General features: G+C 43.0%; 1 protein-coding gene across 1 annotated transcript in view; it reads right to left on the minus strand.

Annotated features, from left to right (window-relative positions):
- Positions 1–705: 705 nt before the first annotated feature.
- Positions 706–13,214, minus strand: part of PFN2 (profilin 2) — a 67,355-nt gene continuing 54,846 nt past the window's right edge. The window contains exon 3 of the mRNA XM_068280801.1: positions 706–4,380. Within this exon, the coding sequence (XP_068136902.1) occupies positions 4,283–4,380 (98 nt within the window). The 3' untranslated portion in view covers positions 706–4,282. The remainder of the gene's footprint in view (positions 4,381–13,214) is intronic.

A 13,214-nucleotide genomic window follows, 5' to 3' on the forward strand; every position in this document is an offset into this window, starting at 1 on the left:
CCCATAAGTCCTAGGTATGTCATGGGTCCCAAATAGCTTGCACGCGTCCTATTGGACTAATTGCAAGCCTCACTATGCAAACTTCTTCCTTCAAGCCGGAAGGAGAAAGTTTGCATGGTGAGGCTTACAATGAGTCCATTAGGACGCAGGCAACCTATTTGGGGCGCACTACATACCAAGGACTTATGGGTAAATAACCCCTTATTTCCCCACCACACACCTGAGGTAATTAAGGCTCATTTAAATCACAATTTTGAGTGCTTAGACACTCGTAATTACCATGCCTGGTCTTTATTACCAGCCTGTTCAGGCGCTGCAATGACTAATTGCATTCCTGTATCAAGTAAATCAGGAAGCACAGCTAAGACATGATCATCGCAAGCAGCCAGCTGGAGACTTATAAACCATTCATATGATTCTCTTGGGTCACGTTCACAGTGCTCACTGCATTCGCTGTGACAGCCGAAAGCAACGGATCGGGACAGCAGCGCTGCACATTATGCTCCTATCGCGTCAGGTACAGTGAAGCATACAATCAATGAAAAGTAGTATGCTGTTAACATGCACATTAAGCTGTAAACACACCGCATGTTACAAAGCGGTCTCAACATCGCACCACTGTGAATGTGGCCTTACTTTAGTCTAACACAGCCCAGCACAGAGACTTGGAGTACATTTCTCTAAAAATACAACACCACTCAGATATTTGGTTGGAATAAATTTAATTTCATCTGTCTGTAAACAAGGTGTTTTAATAGTTTATGGCATTTCTTTAAATGCATATTAAATCAGATGAGTTAGACTGTATCCCAGATGTAACAAAAGTGCAGGGAAAGAAATGGACAAATTAACACGTGTTTACAGTTTGTACATGATACACAAGACATAAAACAGAAGCAAAATACTAACGTGTCCGTACATAAGTGCCATTCCAGAGGAAGTAGGACCTTCGTGTCAGTTAAAACCCCTCTCACTGCTCCTTAGAATCGTATGGCACAGAATACATATGAAGCTAGCACAAATACAGTCTGGTTCATTCTAAAGAATGCCATCTACTATTCTTTAGTACAAAGAACTTTTTTTTTTTAAATAATTTTCAATTAAAATATACAGTGAGTAGTTATTTTAACTGACAACCAGGTTATACATGTTTTAAATAATACAAAAGTCATGAGCTGTTTCCGCAGCAACGTTCCACAGTTATGTTAATGTTTGTCAGCAGCACTATTGCAAAACTACCGACCCTCTTAAAACTATATAGAGAAGAATTCAGCAGCAATGACGTCATTATCAGACCTGCCAATGAAAATGAACTCAGTAATGAGACTTAAGGTGGTAGTTACCAGATCAAGCCTGCAAGTGCTTGGGAAATATGCAGCTAGGATTAGTCCTCAGACTAAACCACTGTTTGACTATATGGTGGCTATACCCCATGAAGAGACCAACAGCCACCCAAAATGGATGTTTAGTGCTGGTGGAAGTGTATATTGTTTAGGGGCACATTTAGAACTGATGAGCTCCAACAGCTGCTGTCCACAAATGTTACTGTGATGCTGAAGTTCACAGCTGGCCAGATACCACCACAGGACTGAATCCTCTCCACTGTCATTTACTCTTAGTTTATGCCTCTAATGACATTATCTGGTAAAGGGTTCCATAGGACCTTTAACTAGATCAAGCAGCAGTTATATTTACTATATGTAAATTATGACTGATGGTAGAGAATCAAGCTTTCCAATGCAAAGTGGTCCCCATTCATAACATTTATACTAATCTCCACCATCATTTTCTCTGCTTGACATGAGGTCACAGGGAGAAAAGTAAGGGGACCAGTCAAACACTATAATGCACTAGTAAAGGGTCCATCAGACCCCTTTACCTGTTCATGTCACTGGGGGGAAAAATGACAAGTTAAAAAGTACCTTTTTAAAGAGATAAGGCTTTCTCCTCTGAAATACTGAACTCAACCATTCCCTACCAGTAGGTGTTTTCTGCAGCAGAAAAATAAAATCAATTTTCCCTACATTAATAAATATAGTTAAATGCTAACAAAATGGAAAAGGACTGCAAACTCAGATTTTAAAGTGCAGATTCTGCTGCTGAAAATGCTTTTCTCCCAACAGTAAATTCAGCTGGGACAGGAAATGCCCAACTGAGATGGATTCTGCAGCTTCAATAACCACGCCTCCACTCTAGTGCAAGGGAGGTTCTCTGACCACCTGCTCCCTCCCCCGAGGTGCTTGTCTGTGGGTTACAGGCACTCCCCATAAGAGGCAATGTGGCTGACACACTTTATGCAGAAACCAGGGGAAATCAGCACTAACCCCTATTAAACGCTAAGTGGGCGATTTATCAGAGGTCTAGTAAGACCATATTCTCTTCACATTTAAAATCGCCGCTTTAAGACTGATTCCACCACCATCAATACATACACAACTACTTTCACTTATGGTAAAATGCTTCATAAATTGTTCCTTCATAAGAGGAATCTACGTAGTGTTCTTGAGAATAAGATTCTTGTACGTGGTTTGAAGTTTTCCAGCCAACATCTATTTCACAAGCTTCTGGCAGACAGGAGAGGCAACACTGTCATTTGCACTAGTGTCACAAGATCACAACATAATGGAGCAAATGAATAACTATGGGTATTTCAAAGGAAGGAGACAACTAGATTGAAGATTAATCTGATGTGGGCTTTATTATTAAATACAACCGTGAACCGATGATACAGATTCACATAATGAAATGTTATAAATATGCCCCTCCCCCCATAATTGTATGTAACAGCTAGAAGCTTTGTAAGAAAGCCCCTCCCCCTACCAGTCTCCTGGAGCAATTGTCTGTTGCGCTCATCTATATTGGAAATGCTCTTGCTGTGCTGCAAACAGGGTGGAAGATTAACGAATAGATGATCCATAGTTTCAAAGAACAAAGTTTCCCATCTCAATCATGACAAAAGAACAAAACTAGCAAATGGCTTTAAAACTTTTATTAAAAAGAAAAACAAAAAAACAAAACATGATTTGGCATACACTCTAGTGTCGGTGAAATAATGATATTAATTACGTTATTGCACTGAAAACACACAAGCTTGTCCTTCTGGGCAGACTGTCGGCACAGGTCACTGCTAAACCAGTAACCTTGTGGCACTGTAGTCTGCTGCCATGGTTACACACAGGAGGGTCAATTTGTAACACCAAAAAAGAGGGGTAAAAAGGTAAATTGCTTTACAGTTACTATAATGTGTAGTGAAAAAGTGGACCTAGTGTTTACTATTAAATGTAGTGATTTCCACCTGCGTTTGAGCAAAGGAAGACTAAGCTGAACTGTGTATATGCTCAAACCGCTCTAGATGCACCAGTCCAACGGATGTTCAAACTGATCTTAGTGTTTACTATGCAGCACCATTCTCCCAACCCCACATGTATAGCTGCTGCCCATGCCTTGCTGCAGGCCTGCTGTCACAAGTTACTAGGCCTCTACTTATTATACTAAGCCTAGACTTTCCGCAGGAAAGCACAAGCATGAGCCGTGTGACTTGTGCTGGTAGCAAACCAGAAAGATCTGATGGCAAACTGGGTTCAAGTTACATTGTAATCTGCTTTAAGTGAGGCAAAACCTTTGGGAGAGTAGCAATTAAAAACGGCTTTGTTTGAGTTACAGTTTGTGGCAAGGTTTACATTCGGTGTACTTGAACAGTATGAAAACTGGGGTTCGATACCCACCACACTGCGCTCCTAAAAATGGTAACATGGGTCAGACATTCAGTATACCAAGAGAAATGGATGACTAGCCTATGCGTACATAAACACTTAAGAAGCCACATGTTCACATTATGGGACAAGAATGGTTGGTACAGAGCTACAGCCACGCTCAAGGAGGATTATGGGTAAATGAAAGACAAACTGTAACTATCATCTACAGTCTGGTGGAGAGACGAGATGCAATGTAAAGACATAGCCGGCAGGAGATGCTGCTCAGTAGTAAAGCCTTTGAAGAGGGTAAAAGCAGTCAACAAAAACATCTTGTTGGGTTGTCCTTATATGGACACGACTTGCCATGATGAACCAATTGCTTAAAAACACAAAAAAATTAAGAAAAAAAAAATTAAAGATGATAACTTTCCCCACCAAAATAGGGATACAAAGGAGATATTGGTTCATCCCCCATCACCCCTGGTATTGCTAATAAAATTTCCAGAAAAAGAATGCTTTGTTCGCGTAGGAAAGTTTAGTAGCAATGTGTTTGTCGTTTTCCCCTAGAATGTAAGTTGGCCTAAAAGCTAGAATCCCATATCTCTCAAGTATTTCGCCATTGCGAATGCTTTTTTATTCAAGCCGCCTCCATGGACTCCTTCTTTGCCCATTGCGAAGACCAAGACTGTGAAAGAGAAAACAGAGAAAACGTAGAATGGTTAGTGCTTTTATTCCATTTGTAACACCAGAAAACTGTGTGACAATAAGAGACATCACAATTATTTCATATGTACATCTATTGTAGATTTGGGTACAGACAATTATTTAGCCATGAAATAAGCTTCTCATTGGCTACAGAAGCCTGAATACTACCCTAGTATGATCCTTCAAAACCAAACTAAATGTGGCAAATTCTAACAGCAATCAGCGTAAGTAAAATATAATTAATGTATAACAGAAGCAACATGCTGGACAGAATACCTGTTTCATTGGCCAAGTGTGCTAGAAATAACAATACAACTTGTTTTCTCTCCTTTCTGGATTCAGTGCAACCATCTGTTATGCAATGCAAAAATGGCTACACTTCCCAGAATCCCAGTGATACAGCAGAAACCACTGTCCTCATGAGGAGGTGGAACTTTGTAGTTCATGATGGGTGGCTGTAGTAACAGACTAGAGGTCTTAAAGTAAATTAGTGATGGGGAAAAAGGAAAAAATATTTACATACATGGGGCTTCCTCCAGACTAATCATTCATTTGCCAGCCTTCTGCGGCGCCTGGATCCTCAGCAATTAGCCCCGGAATGTTGTCCGATCCTGGACTTACTTCTCTTGCGTGGCCTGGCCACAGGAGCACGACGGGGAAGCAAGCGTAGCCGGACTGTGCCAGCTGGAGAATTTTCTGGTGCCAATTGCAGAGGATCCAGGTGACAGGAGAGGACGACGAGGGAGCGATTAGTCTGGAGGAAGCCCCAGGTATGTATAAATGTTTCCTTTTGCCCCATCTCAGGTAGACTATTAAGCAACCATGAAGTGTAATAAAGTATAACAGATGCTTAGTGGAAAGTCTCTGGATAGTCTACAGCAGGGATGTTGAACTAAAGTCCTCACACAATTTAGGCACAGTTTAAATTAATTGATAAGAAAGAATCAGGAAAGCTGTGGTTCAAGTAGAACACAAAGGATTTTTCAATCTGAAAATGTTATTTCCACAGGTAATACTTATTATTTATATACTAGTAAACTGGTCTGGCCACAGAGACTCCTCCACCCCCATGGTTGCATCCTGCGCACCAGTCCTCCACTGCAGTCTGAAGTCTGCTCGCGCATGTGCGCCAGGCACAACGGACACAGAAGGACGCAGGGACAGGGGTTTTATCATATAGGTTATTTTTACTATACTACCAACATAACACATTTCAGAATTTGTCTCGTTTAATTTGGAGTTTAAAAAGTAAAAACAGTTGTGGCACACTATAAAGTGGGGCTTACTTAGGTGAATAAAATGATGAATTTTTGTTCAGATTTGGCTGGAATCATGAATAACTAATGAGTAAAATAAAACATTTTATTAAGTGGTCAGCCAAAAACTCTATTTCAGGACAATGTGTACAGTGTACATCTAGTATCCACAAGACCACAACCCCCCCCAGTGTGAAACATACATGTCTAGGGGTTGGAGCCGCATGAATCTTCAAATCAATCAATACATTTGTACAAGCAACTCAGCAAATATCCTATTCATCATACCCATTGCTGCCCACATTCTAGTACAGCTTTGGGCTTCGCTGGGCTTTAATCGATCTTGACAATTCTGTAAACTCACCTCTCAGGGTGATTATGAAATGCAGTAGATGCTGGGGTTACCAGCATGTTCAATGTATATGTAGTCAAACAAAAGTAGCATAGAGCAGAACAATTTAGCATTGTACAAATAATGCATTTAATTGGCAAACTAAAGAAGCTTATTAATGTGAGAAATATAGGCTATGATTCAATAACCGTTTCTCCTGGATTTTATCACAAGTGATTTTTTCTCATCTCATCTAAGAAAATCTTTTTAGGACCTAGCAAGTGAAAAAGTAATGGGGTGATTTGGGGCATCTTATACATTTTACAATACTACCTTAGGATGAATAAGCTGGAACTGTTGGGGTGGGGGAATAGAAGCAGCAAGGAAAAAAAATATGACAAGAGACTAGAAGCTGGGGAGAGCAAGGACATCCTTGCTGATGAGGCCTCATACCTAAAATCAGTAGCTATGGCTGCTATGTGGGTTGAGAAAAAGTTATATTTACATGCATTTTCTTTTTAGCATCCCAGGCTAGAATCGCAGTGTTAGGTTCCCTGTAACAGCAGGATTGCGTAGCGATGCAGTTTATCCACGCATTAAGTTGCATACAGTCAAAAGTAAGCTTCACTGTTAACGTTCTGCTGTAATGCGCAGCATGGAATGACGAGTGAGTTGTGGCGATGGGAGAACAGCAATGTTTGAAATCTACATCCTGTCAGAGTCGCGCAGCCACATTGTAAGTCGATCCCATTGCCTTTCATTGATGGATAGTGTCAGGAGCCAATAAAAGCGGCTCCTGGCCTGTTTACAGAGATCTGCAGTCATAGGGACTGCAGAGAGAGGGACCTGCAGCGATGGGAGAGGGGCGCGACTGGTGGGAGCGATGGGTCTGTATGGCAAATCGTCGGTAAGCGCAGTTTTGCTATCAGCGCAGGACGCTATTGCAGGCTGGAACGTGAAGAAATATACGTGTGGCTCGGGGCATGCAGGCGCAGTTGCCCTCGACTTACAAGTCGACAGTAACGAAACTAGCTAGCGGCGGGAGAACGGAGGATTGTGGATGACCGGCGCGGGACAGTAAGGCTGCAAGGGGCTGGCAGAAGCCCTGGTAAGTGAAAGACTTTTTTTTGTAGTATTCAGTTCCGCTTTAAGGGGCCAGAGACTGCTGTAGGAAGCCCCCAGTAAGTTTCAAATCTTTCTTTTCACATTGACTTCTCTGGTTTTCTATAAAGATGTAACCAGGTGATTGGCTTAAAAGCATTAAAGAGACTCTGTAACATTAAAAAGATCCCCTGGGGGGTACTCACCTCGGGTGGGGGAAGCCTCCGGATCCTAATGAGGCTTCCCACGCCGTCCTCTGTCCCACGGGGGTCTCGCTGCAGCCCTCCGAACAGCCGGCGACAGAGCCGACTGTCAGTTCAATATTTACCTTTGCTGGCTCCAGCGGGGGCGCTGTGGCGGCTTTCGGCACGGAAATAGACGGAAATACCCGATCTCCGTCGGGTCCGCTCTACTGCGCAGGCGCAGGAAACTTGCGCCTGCGCAGTAGAGCAGACCCGACGGCGATCGGGTATTTCCGCCTACTTCGGAGCCGACAGCCGTCAGAGCGCCTGCGCAGGAGCCAGGAAGGTAAATATTACGTCACCGCTGCACGGAGGGCTGCAGCGAGACCCCTGACGGATGGAGGACGGCGTGGGAAGCCTCATTAGGATCCGGAGGCTTCCCCCACCCGAGGTGAGTACCCCCCAGGGGATCTTTTCATGTTACAGTTCCTCTTTAAAGAGACTCTGTAACAAAAATCGCATCCTGTTTTTTATCATCCTACAAGTTCCAAAAGCTATTCTAATGTGTTCTGGCTTACTGCAGCACTTTCTGCTATCACAGTCTCTGTAATAAATCAATGTATCTTTCCCCTGTCAGACTTGTCATCCTGTGTCTGGAAGGCTGCAAAGTTCTTCAGTGTTGTGGTTCTGCTATGAACTCCCCCTTCCAGGCCCCTCTCTGCACTCTGCCTGTGTGATATTTAGATTATGGCAGCTTCTCTCTTATCTTTTACAAGCTGGATAAATCATCCTCTGAGCTGGCTGGGCTTTCACATACTGAGGAATTACATACAGGCAGAGCTGTCTGCACTCTGCAGGAAGAAACAGCCTGACACTTCAGTGGAAGATAGCTGCAGGGGGAAAGAAACACACAAATGATCTCTTGAGTTTCGAAAGGAAGGGTGTATACAGCCTGCTTGTGTATGGATGTATTTTCTATGTGTGGACATACTGTACATCAACCTACTTCCTGTTTTGGTGGCCATTTTGTTTGTTTATAAACAAACTTTTTAAAACTGTTTTTAACCACTTTTAATGCGGCGAGGAGCGGCGAAATTGTGTCAGAGGGTAATAGGAGATGTCCCCTAACGCACTGGTATGTTTACTTTTGTGCGATTTTAACAATACAGATTCTCTTTAAGGTGGCCATTTACAATATGATTCTTCAGACAATCGTTTCTGATTCGATCCACAGGCGTAGGGATCACCATAGCAACGATGGGGGTTGCTATGGGGCCCACAAGCTACAAGGTGCCCCACAGGTCCTGGCTACCTGTGCTTTTCTATTTTTATTTAATCCAGAAGCCCCATGATCACCAGCTGACCTTGCCCCCTCTCCCTCTCGAGGACACAGTGCAGAGCTAGCAGAGAGGCAGGCAGGAGAAGGGGACTATTTCTCCTTCCGCCTCCCTGCATATTAACTACCATAGGCTCTGGTCCTAGCCAACAATTAGTTTATAGTTCTGACTGTATACAGAGAGTGAGACACAGAGCTGCACATGGCTTCCTACTCCTCTCTGCCACACACACAGTTGGCCGGACACAGCAGCAGAGGGGAATGCACTGCAGCCAGAGCGTGAGGGAGACAGAGAGGAGAGGAGTAACCAGGTTGCCACAAATCATCAGGTTTTCTTTAGGTTTTTACCTACTACCAATCCTGCTGTCTTCTGTTGTCTCCTCTCCCTTCCAACTCTCAGTGCAAATGCCAACTCTAGATTTACAAAGAAATGTTGTATTTACCCTTGGAAATATATAGTACGTTTGCTGGGAAACAGCAGCTGTCAGGTTGCTGCTGCTTGTAGTTCCTGTGCACTGCCACTGACCTCCTACTGCCAATCAGAATTATTTAGTATTTATATAGCGTCAACATTTTCTGTAGCACTGTACAGAGTATATTGTCTTGTCACTTAACTGTTCCCCAGAGGAGCTCACAATCTAACCCTACCTCAGTTATAGTCTAAAGTCCTACCATATTATTATTATGCATTTATATAGCACTGACATCTTCTGCAGCACTTTGCAGAGTACAGAGTCATGTCACTGGCTGTCCTCAGAGGAGCTCACAATTTAATCCTACCGTAGTCATATGTCCATCCTAGTCCAGGGCCAATTTTAGGGGGAAGCCAATTAACTTATCTGTATGTTTTTGAGATGTGGGAGGAAATTGTAGTGCCCAGAGGAAACCCATGCAGACATGGGGAGAACATGCAAACTCAGTGCAGATAGTGCCCTGGCTGGGATATGAACCGGGGACCCAGCGCTGCAAGACAAGAGGGCTAATCATGATGCCACCGAATGTGAGTGGATGGTGGGCTGGCACTGAAACTAGAACCCTATCTAATGGGGCATACTAGAGGCGGGGCTTGTGGAAGCAGGAAGTTTGGATGCCAGAAAGTTTGTTGTGCCTAACCTTAACCCTTCCTGGTTCCCAACCTTAAAACTCCCCTTACAGGTGATTAAGAAAAAACGGTAAAGCCTGTGCACCACAAAAGGTAAATATTGGATGCAATAAGCGGTAAATATCAGGTGCTGCCATATGCGCCCATATAGATATCATTTAGAACAGGAAATTTGGGTGCCTTCCATAAACATGTGTGGGCGCCTATGGCGGCACACAATATTTACCATCTATTGCAGCGCCCGACGTTGTCGGTGGGTGTTGTGTCTGGTACACACAATGAGATTTTTTGCCAATTTACTGCCAAACATTTTAGATCATTTCTAACATGTCTGAAGTGAATTCCGATTAATTTTCGATCGATTTTCCATAGAAGTGAATGGAAAATTGATCATCAGAACTCAGATCGGGGGAGGGGGAGCGATAAGGTGCCTTATACATTTTTTTAGGTAGGGGCCCCAATTGAAACTTTGCTATGGGGCCCCATGATTTCATCGTAATACAATATAATCTGATTTTCAGATCGATTCCATTTATCTGATTGAACTAGATGGCAGCTTTACTTCTGTCAGTAGGCCTGAACGATCAATATTACAATCCTCCAAAGAATCGTATGGTTAATGGCCACCTTTACAATGATCTCGTAGCAGACAACTATAGATGAAATGGGTGGTACTATGCATGGTCATATTTCTTCAGCAATGTTAGTCTGTCAGCAACCTGGAGTAACAGCAAATGTGTTCCTTTGGATTCACTGCCAAGGAGAAGAACAAAGGTGAAGGGGGATAGGAAGCCAAGTCACTAGCTGAGGGTCATAGGAATCCAGGTGAAAGCCAAACATATTCCATTAAGGAATGGAATTTATAGTGTGTGTGTGTGTGTGTGTGTGTGTGTGTGTGTGTGTGTGTGTGTGTGTGTGTGTGTGTACAGTGTGTGTGTGTGTGTACAGTGTGTGTGTGTGTGTACAGTGTGTGTGTACAGTGTGTGTGTGTGTGTGTGTGTGTACGTGTGTACAGTGTGTGTGTGTGTGTGTGTGTACAGTGTGTGTGTGTGTGTGTGTACAGTGTGTGTGTGTGTATAGTGTGCGTGTACGTGTGTGTGTACGTGTGTGTGTGTGTGTACAGTGTGTGTGTACAGTGTGTGTGTGTGTGTGTGTGTGTGTGTGTGTGTGTGTGTGTGTGTGTGTGTGTGTGTGTGTGTGTGTGTGTGTGTGTACAGTGTGTGTGTGCAGTGTGTGTGTGTGTGCATACAGTGTGTGTGTGTGTGTGTGTGTGTGTGTGTGTGCATACAGTGTGTGTGTGTGTGTGTACAGTGTGTGTACAGTGTGTGTGTGTGTGCGTGTACAGTGTGAGTGTGTGTGTGTGTGTGCAGTGTGTGTGTGTGTGTGTGTGTGTGTGTGTGTGTGTGTGCGTGCGTGCGTGCGCGCGTGTGTGTGTGTGTGTGTGTGTAGCATGAAACATCTGTTCTTGTTGCGTTGCATGCATGTGGGTAGACATAGGCAGACAACATCTGCGATTGCTTTGTGGGGGACATCTGCATTTGATATGTGGAGAACATGACATCGGCACTTGTTAAGGGAGAAATGACAACTGCAAATCCTGTACGGTACAAATAAAGAATAAATCAGGAGGAGGACTATCCCTGTGGAGATCACCACACCATTCAAGTCCAACGATTGCTCAACAAGTGATAACAAAAAGGTAAAAAAAAAAATCCCAACAATATTGTAGTTTAAAAAACGAAGGATCAGAGAAAAACACAAAGCTTCTCAAACAATAAATCTTATTCAGGATAAGCATATGCATATAATAATTGCTACCCTACACATAGTACTGTAAATGAAACTTTGTTGCAACAGCACCATTCTGTTCAGGCTCATTACAAGCCCAGTAAGCTATAGCAGCACAGGCAGGAGGAGCACTGAAAAAGTACAAAAGCATAAAACTAAAGAAACAATTAAGACGGAAAATATACTAAAATCAGTAAATTTAGGCTCCAAAATACTATTTAGCAACTAGAGCAACTTTTGTAAGACTAGAAAAGTGATAATCTAGAGAAATAACAGACCGCAGAAGAGACACTCAAAATAGACAGAAAAAAAAAAAATCACCATGGACCTTCGAAAGGAAAAAGAAAGGCAAAACTAGAGAAAACAAAAACCAATGATATAGAACATATAGAGGAACAGAGAACACACTGAAAATGAAGATAGTTAGGCATTACAGGGAACAAGTGCTGTACAGACATGCTGTACAGCAATAGCCTAGTAGAGTGTATTGATCAAAGGAGATGCATTGGAGGGGCAAAGGGGCAATGCACACGTAAGCAGTATTCATGTAAGTCGTTCACTGCTTGCAAATGACACAATAATCTCAGCCAAGACATTAAAAAAGACAACGGCCTTAGCAAGAGATCATCCAATGGTTGTAAGAAGCTTCACTTTGCATAAACAATAAGGGCCTGTTCACACTGGGAGCAGTAGCGAGCAGCACATACAGCTAAGTACCGCTGCTTGCCATCATTCAATATAGAGTGACATGGACGAGTTCAATACAAGCAAGCAGGCTCTGCCTCCAGCACTCCAACATGCAGGCAGACATTTTTAACAAGGCCCCGCATTTATGAATGCAGATCCTGTGCAGTGGTGGGACCGGGTCCTTATTCAGCAGTGGCTGGACAGTGTACTGGTTAAGTGCTCTGTCTCGGACACAGGGGACCTGGGTTTGAATATCGGCTCTTCCTGTTCAGTAAGGCAGCACCTATTCAGTAGGAGACCTTGGGCAAGACTCCCTAAAGGTGGCTATACATCCAGCGATTTTGCTGTACAATCAACCATTAGATTCAATCATTTTATCGAACAAAGAGAGAATCGAGTGTGTCCAGTATGCTCAAATTGATGAAAAGGGGCTGATATGTTGAATTGACCAGCTAAGTCGATCAAGCAGGATGCAAGATAATCAATCACACAGGAATCGGCTTCTGTTTACGTATCATTTGATAGACTCTGAATCGATTTTTACATTCAGAGCTTGTCGGTCAGAACCATTACAGAAGGTGAATTGCATAGCATATCGCTTGTAGTGTGTGGGCCACTAGTTGATCGACATTCGATCAACCATACTGAAGTTGATTCCGCAATTAAGTTGATCACTTTGTTGATTGAATGAGAATCACTGCATGTATGGCTACATTAACACTTCTACTGCCTATAGAGCGCATCCTAGTGGCTGCAATTCTAGCGCTATTAGTCTGCCAGGAGAAAAGCACAATATAAATGGTCTGTGTCTTGTCTAATGAAGAATAAACTCAGATGGCAAGATTACATTGCGGGTACATGGCCCCTGGGCTTTTCCTAGTGCTGCTTAAAGTAGAATTGTAGGCAGAACCTTTGGCGCTATGGAGAAAGAGTTGCAGGCTCACTGTTATGGAGAATCACTCTCAATTCTCACACAGGTGAAAAAGAGTCTAAATACTAGGGGTTAAAATCACTAATTTAATTTCACTTAA

Source organism: Hyperolius riggenbachi, chromosome 4 (assembly GCF_040937935.1).
Source record: "Hyperolius riggenbachi isolate aHypRig1 chromosome 4, aHypRig1.pri, whole genome shotgun sequence".
Classification (NCBI taxonomy): domain Eukaryota; kingdom Metazoa; phylum Chordata; class Amphibia; order Anura; family Hyperoliidae; genus Hyperolius; species Hyperolius riggenbachi.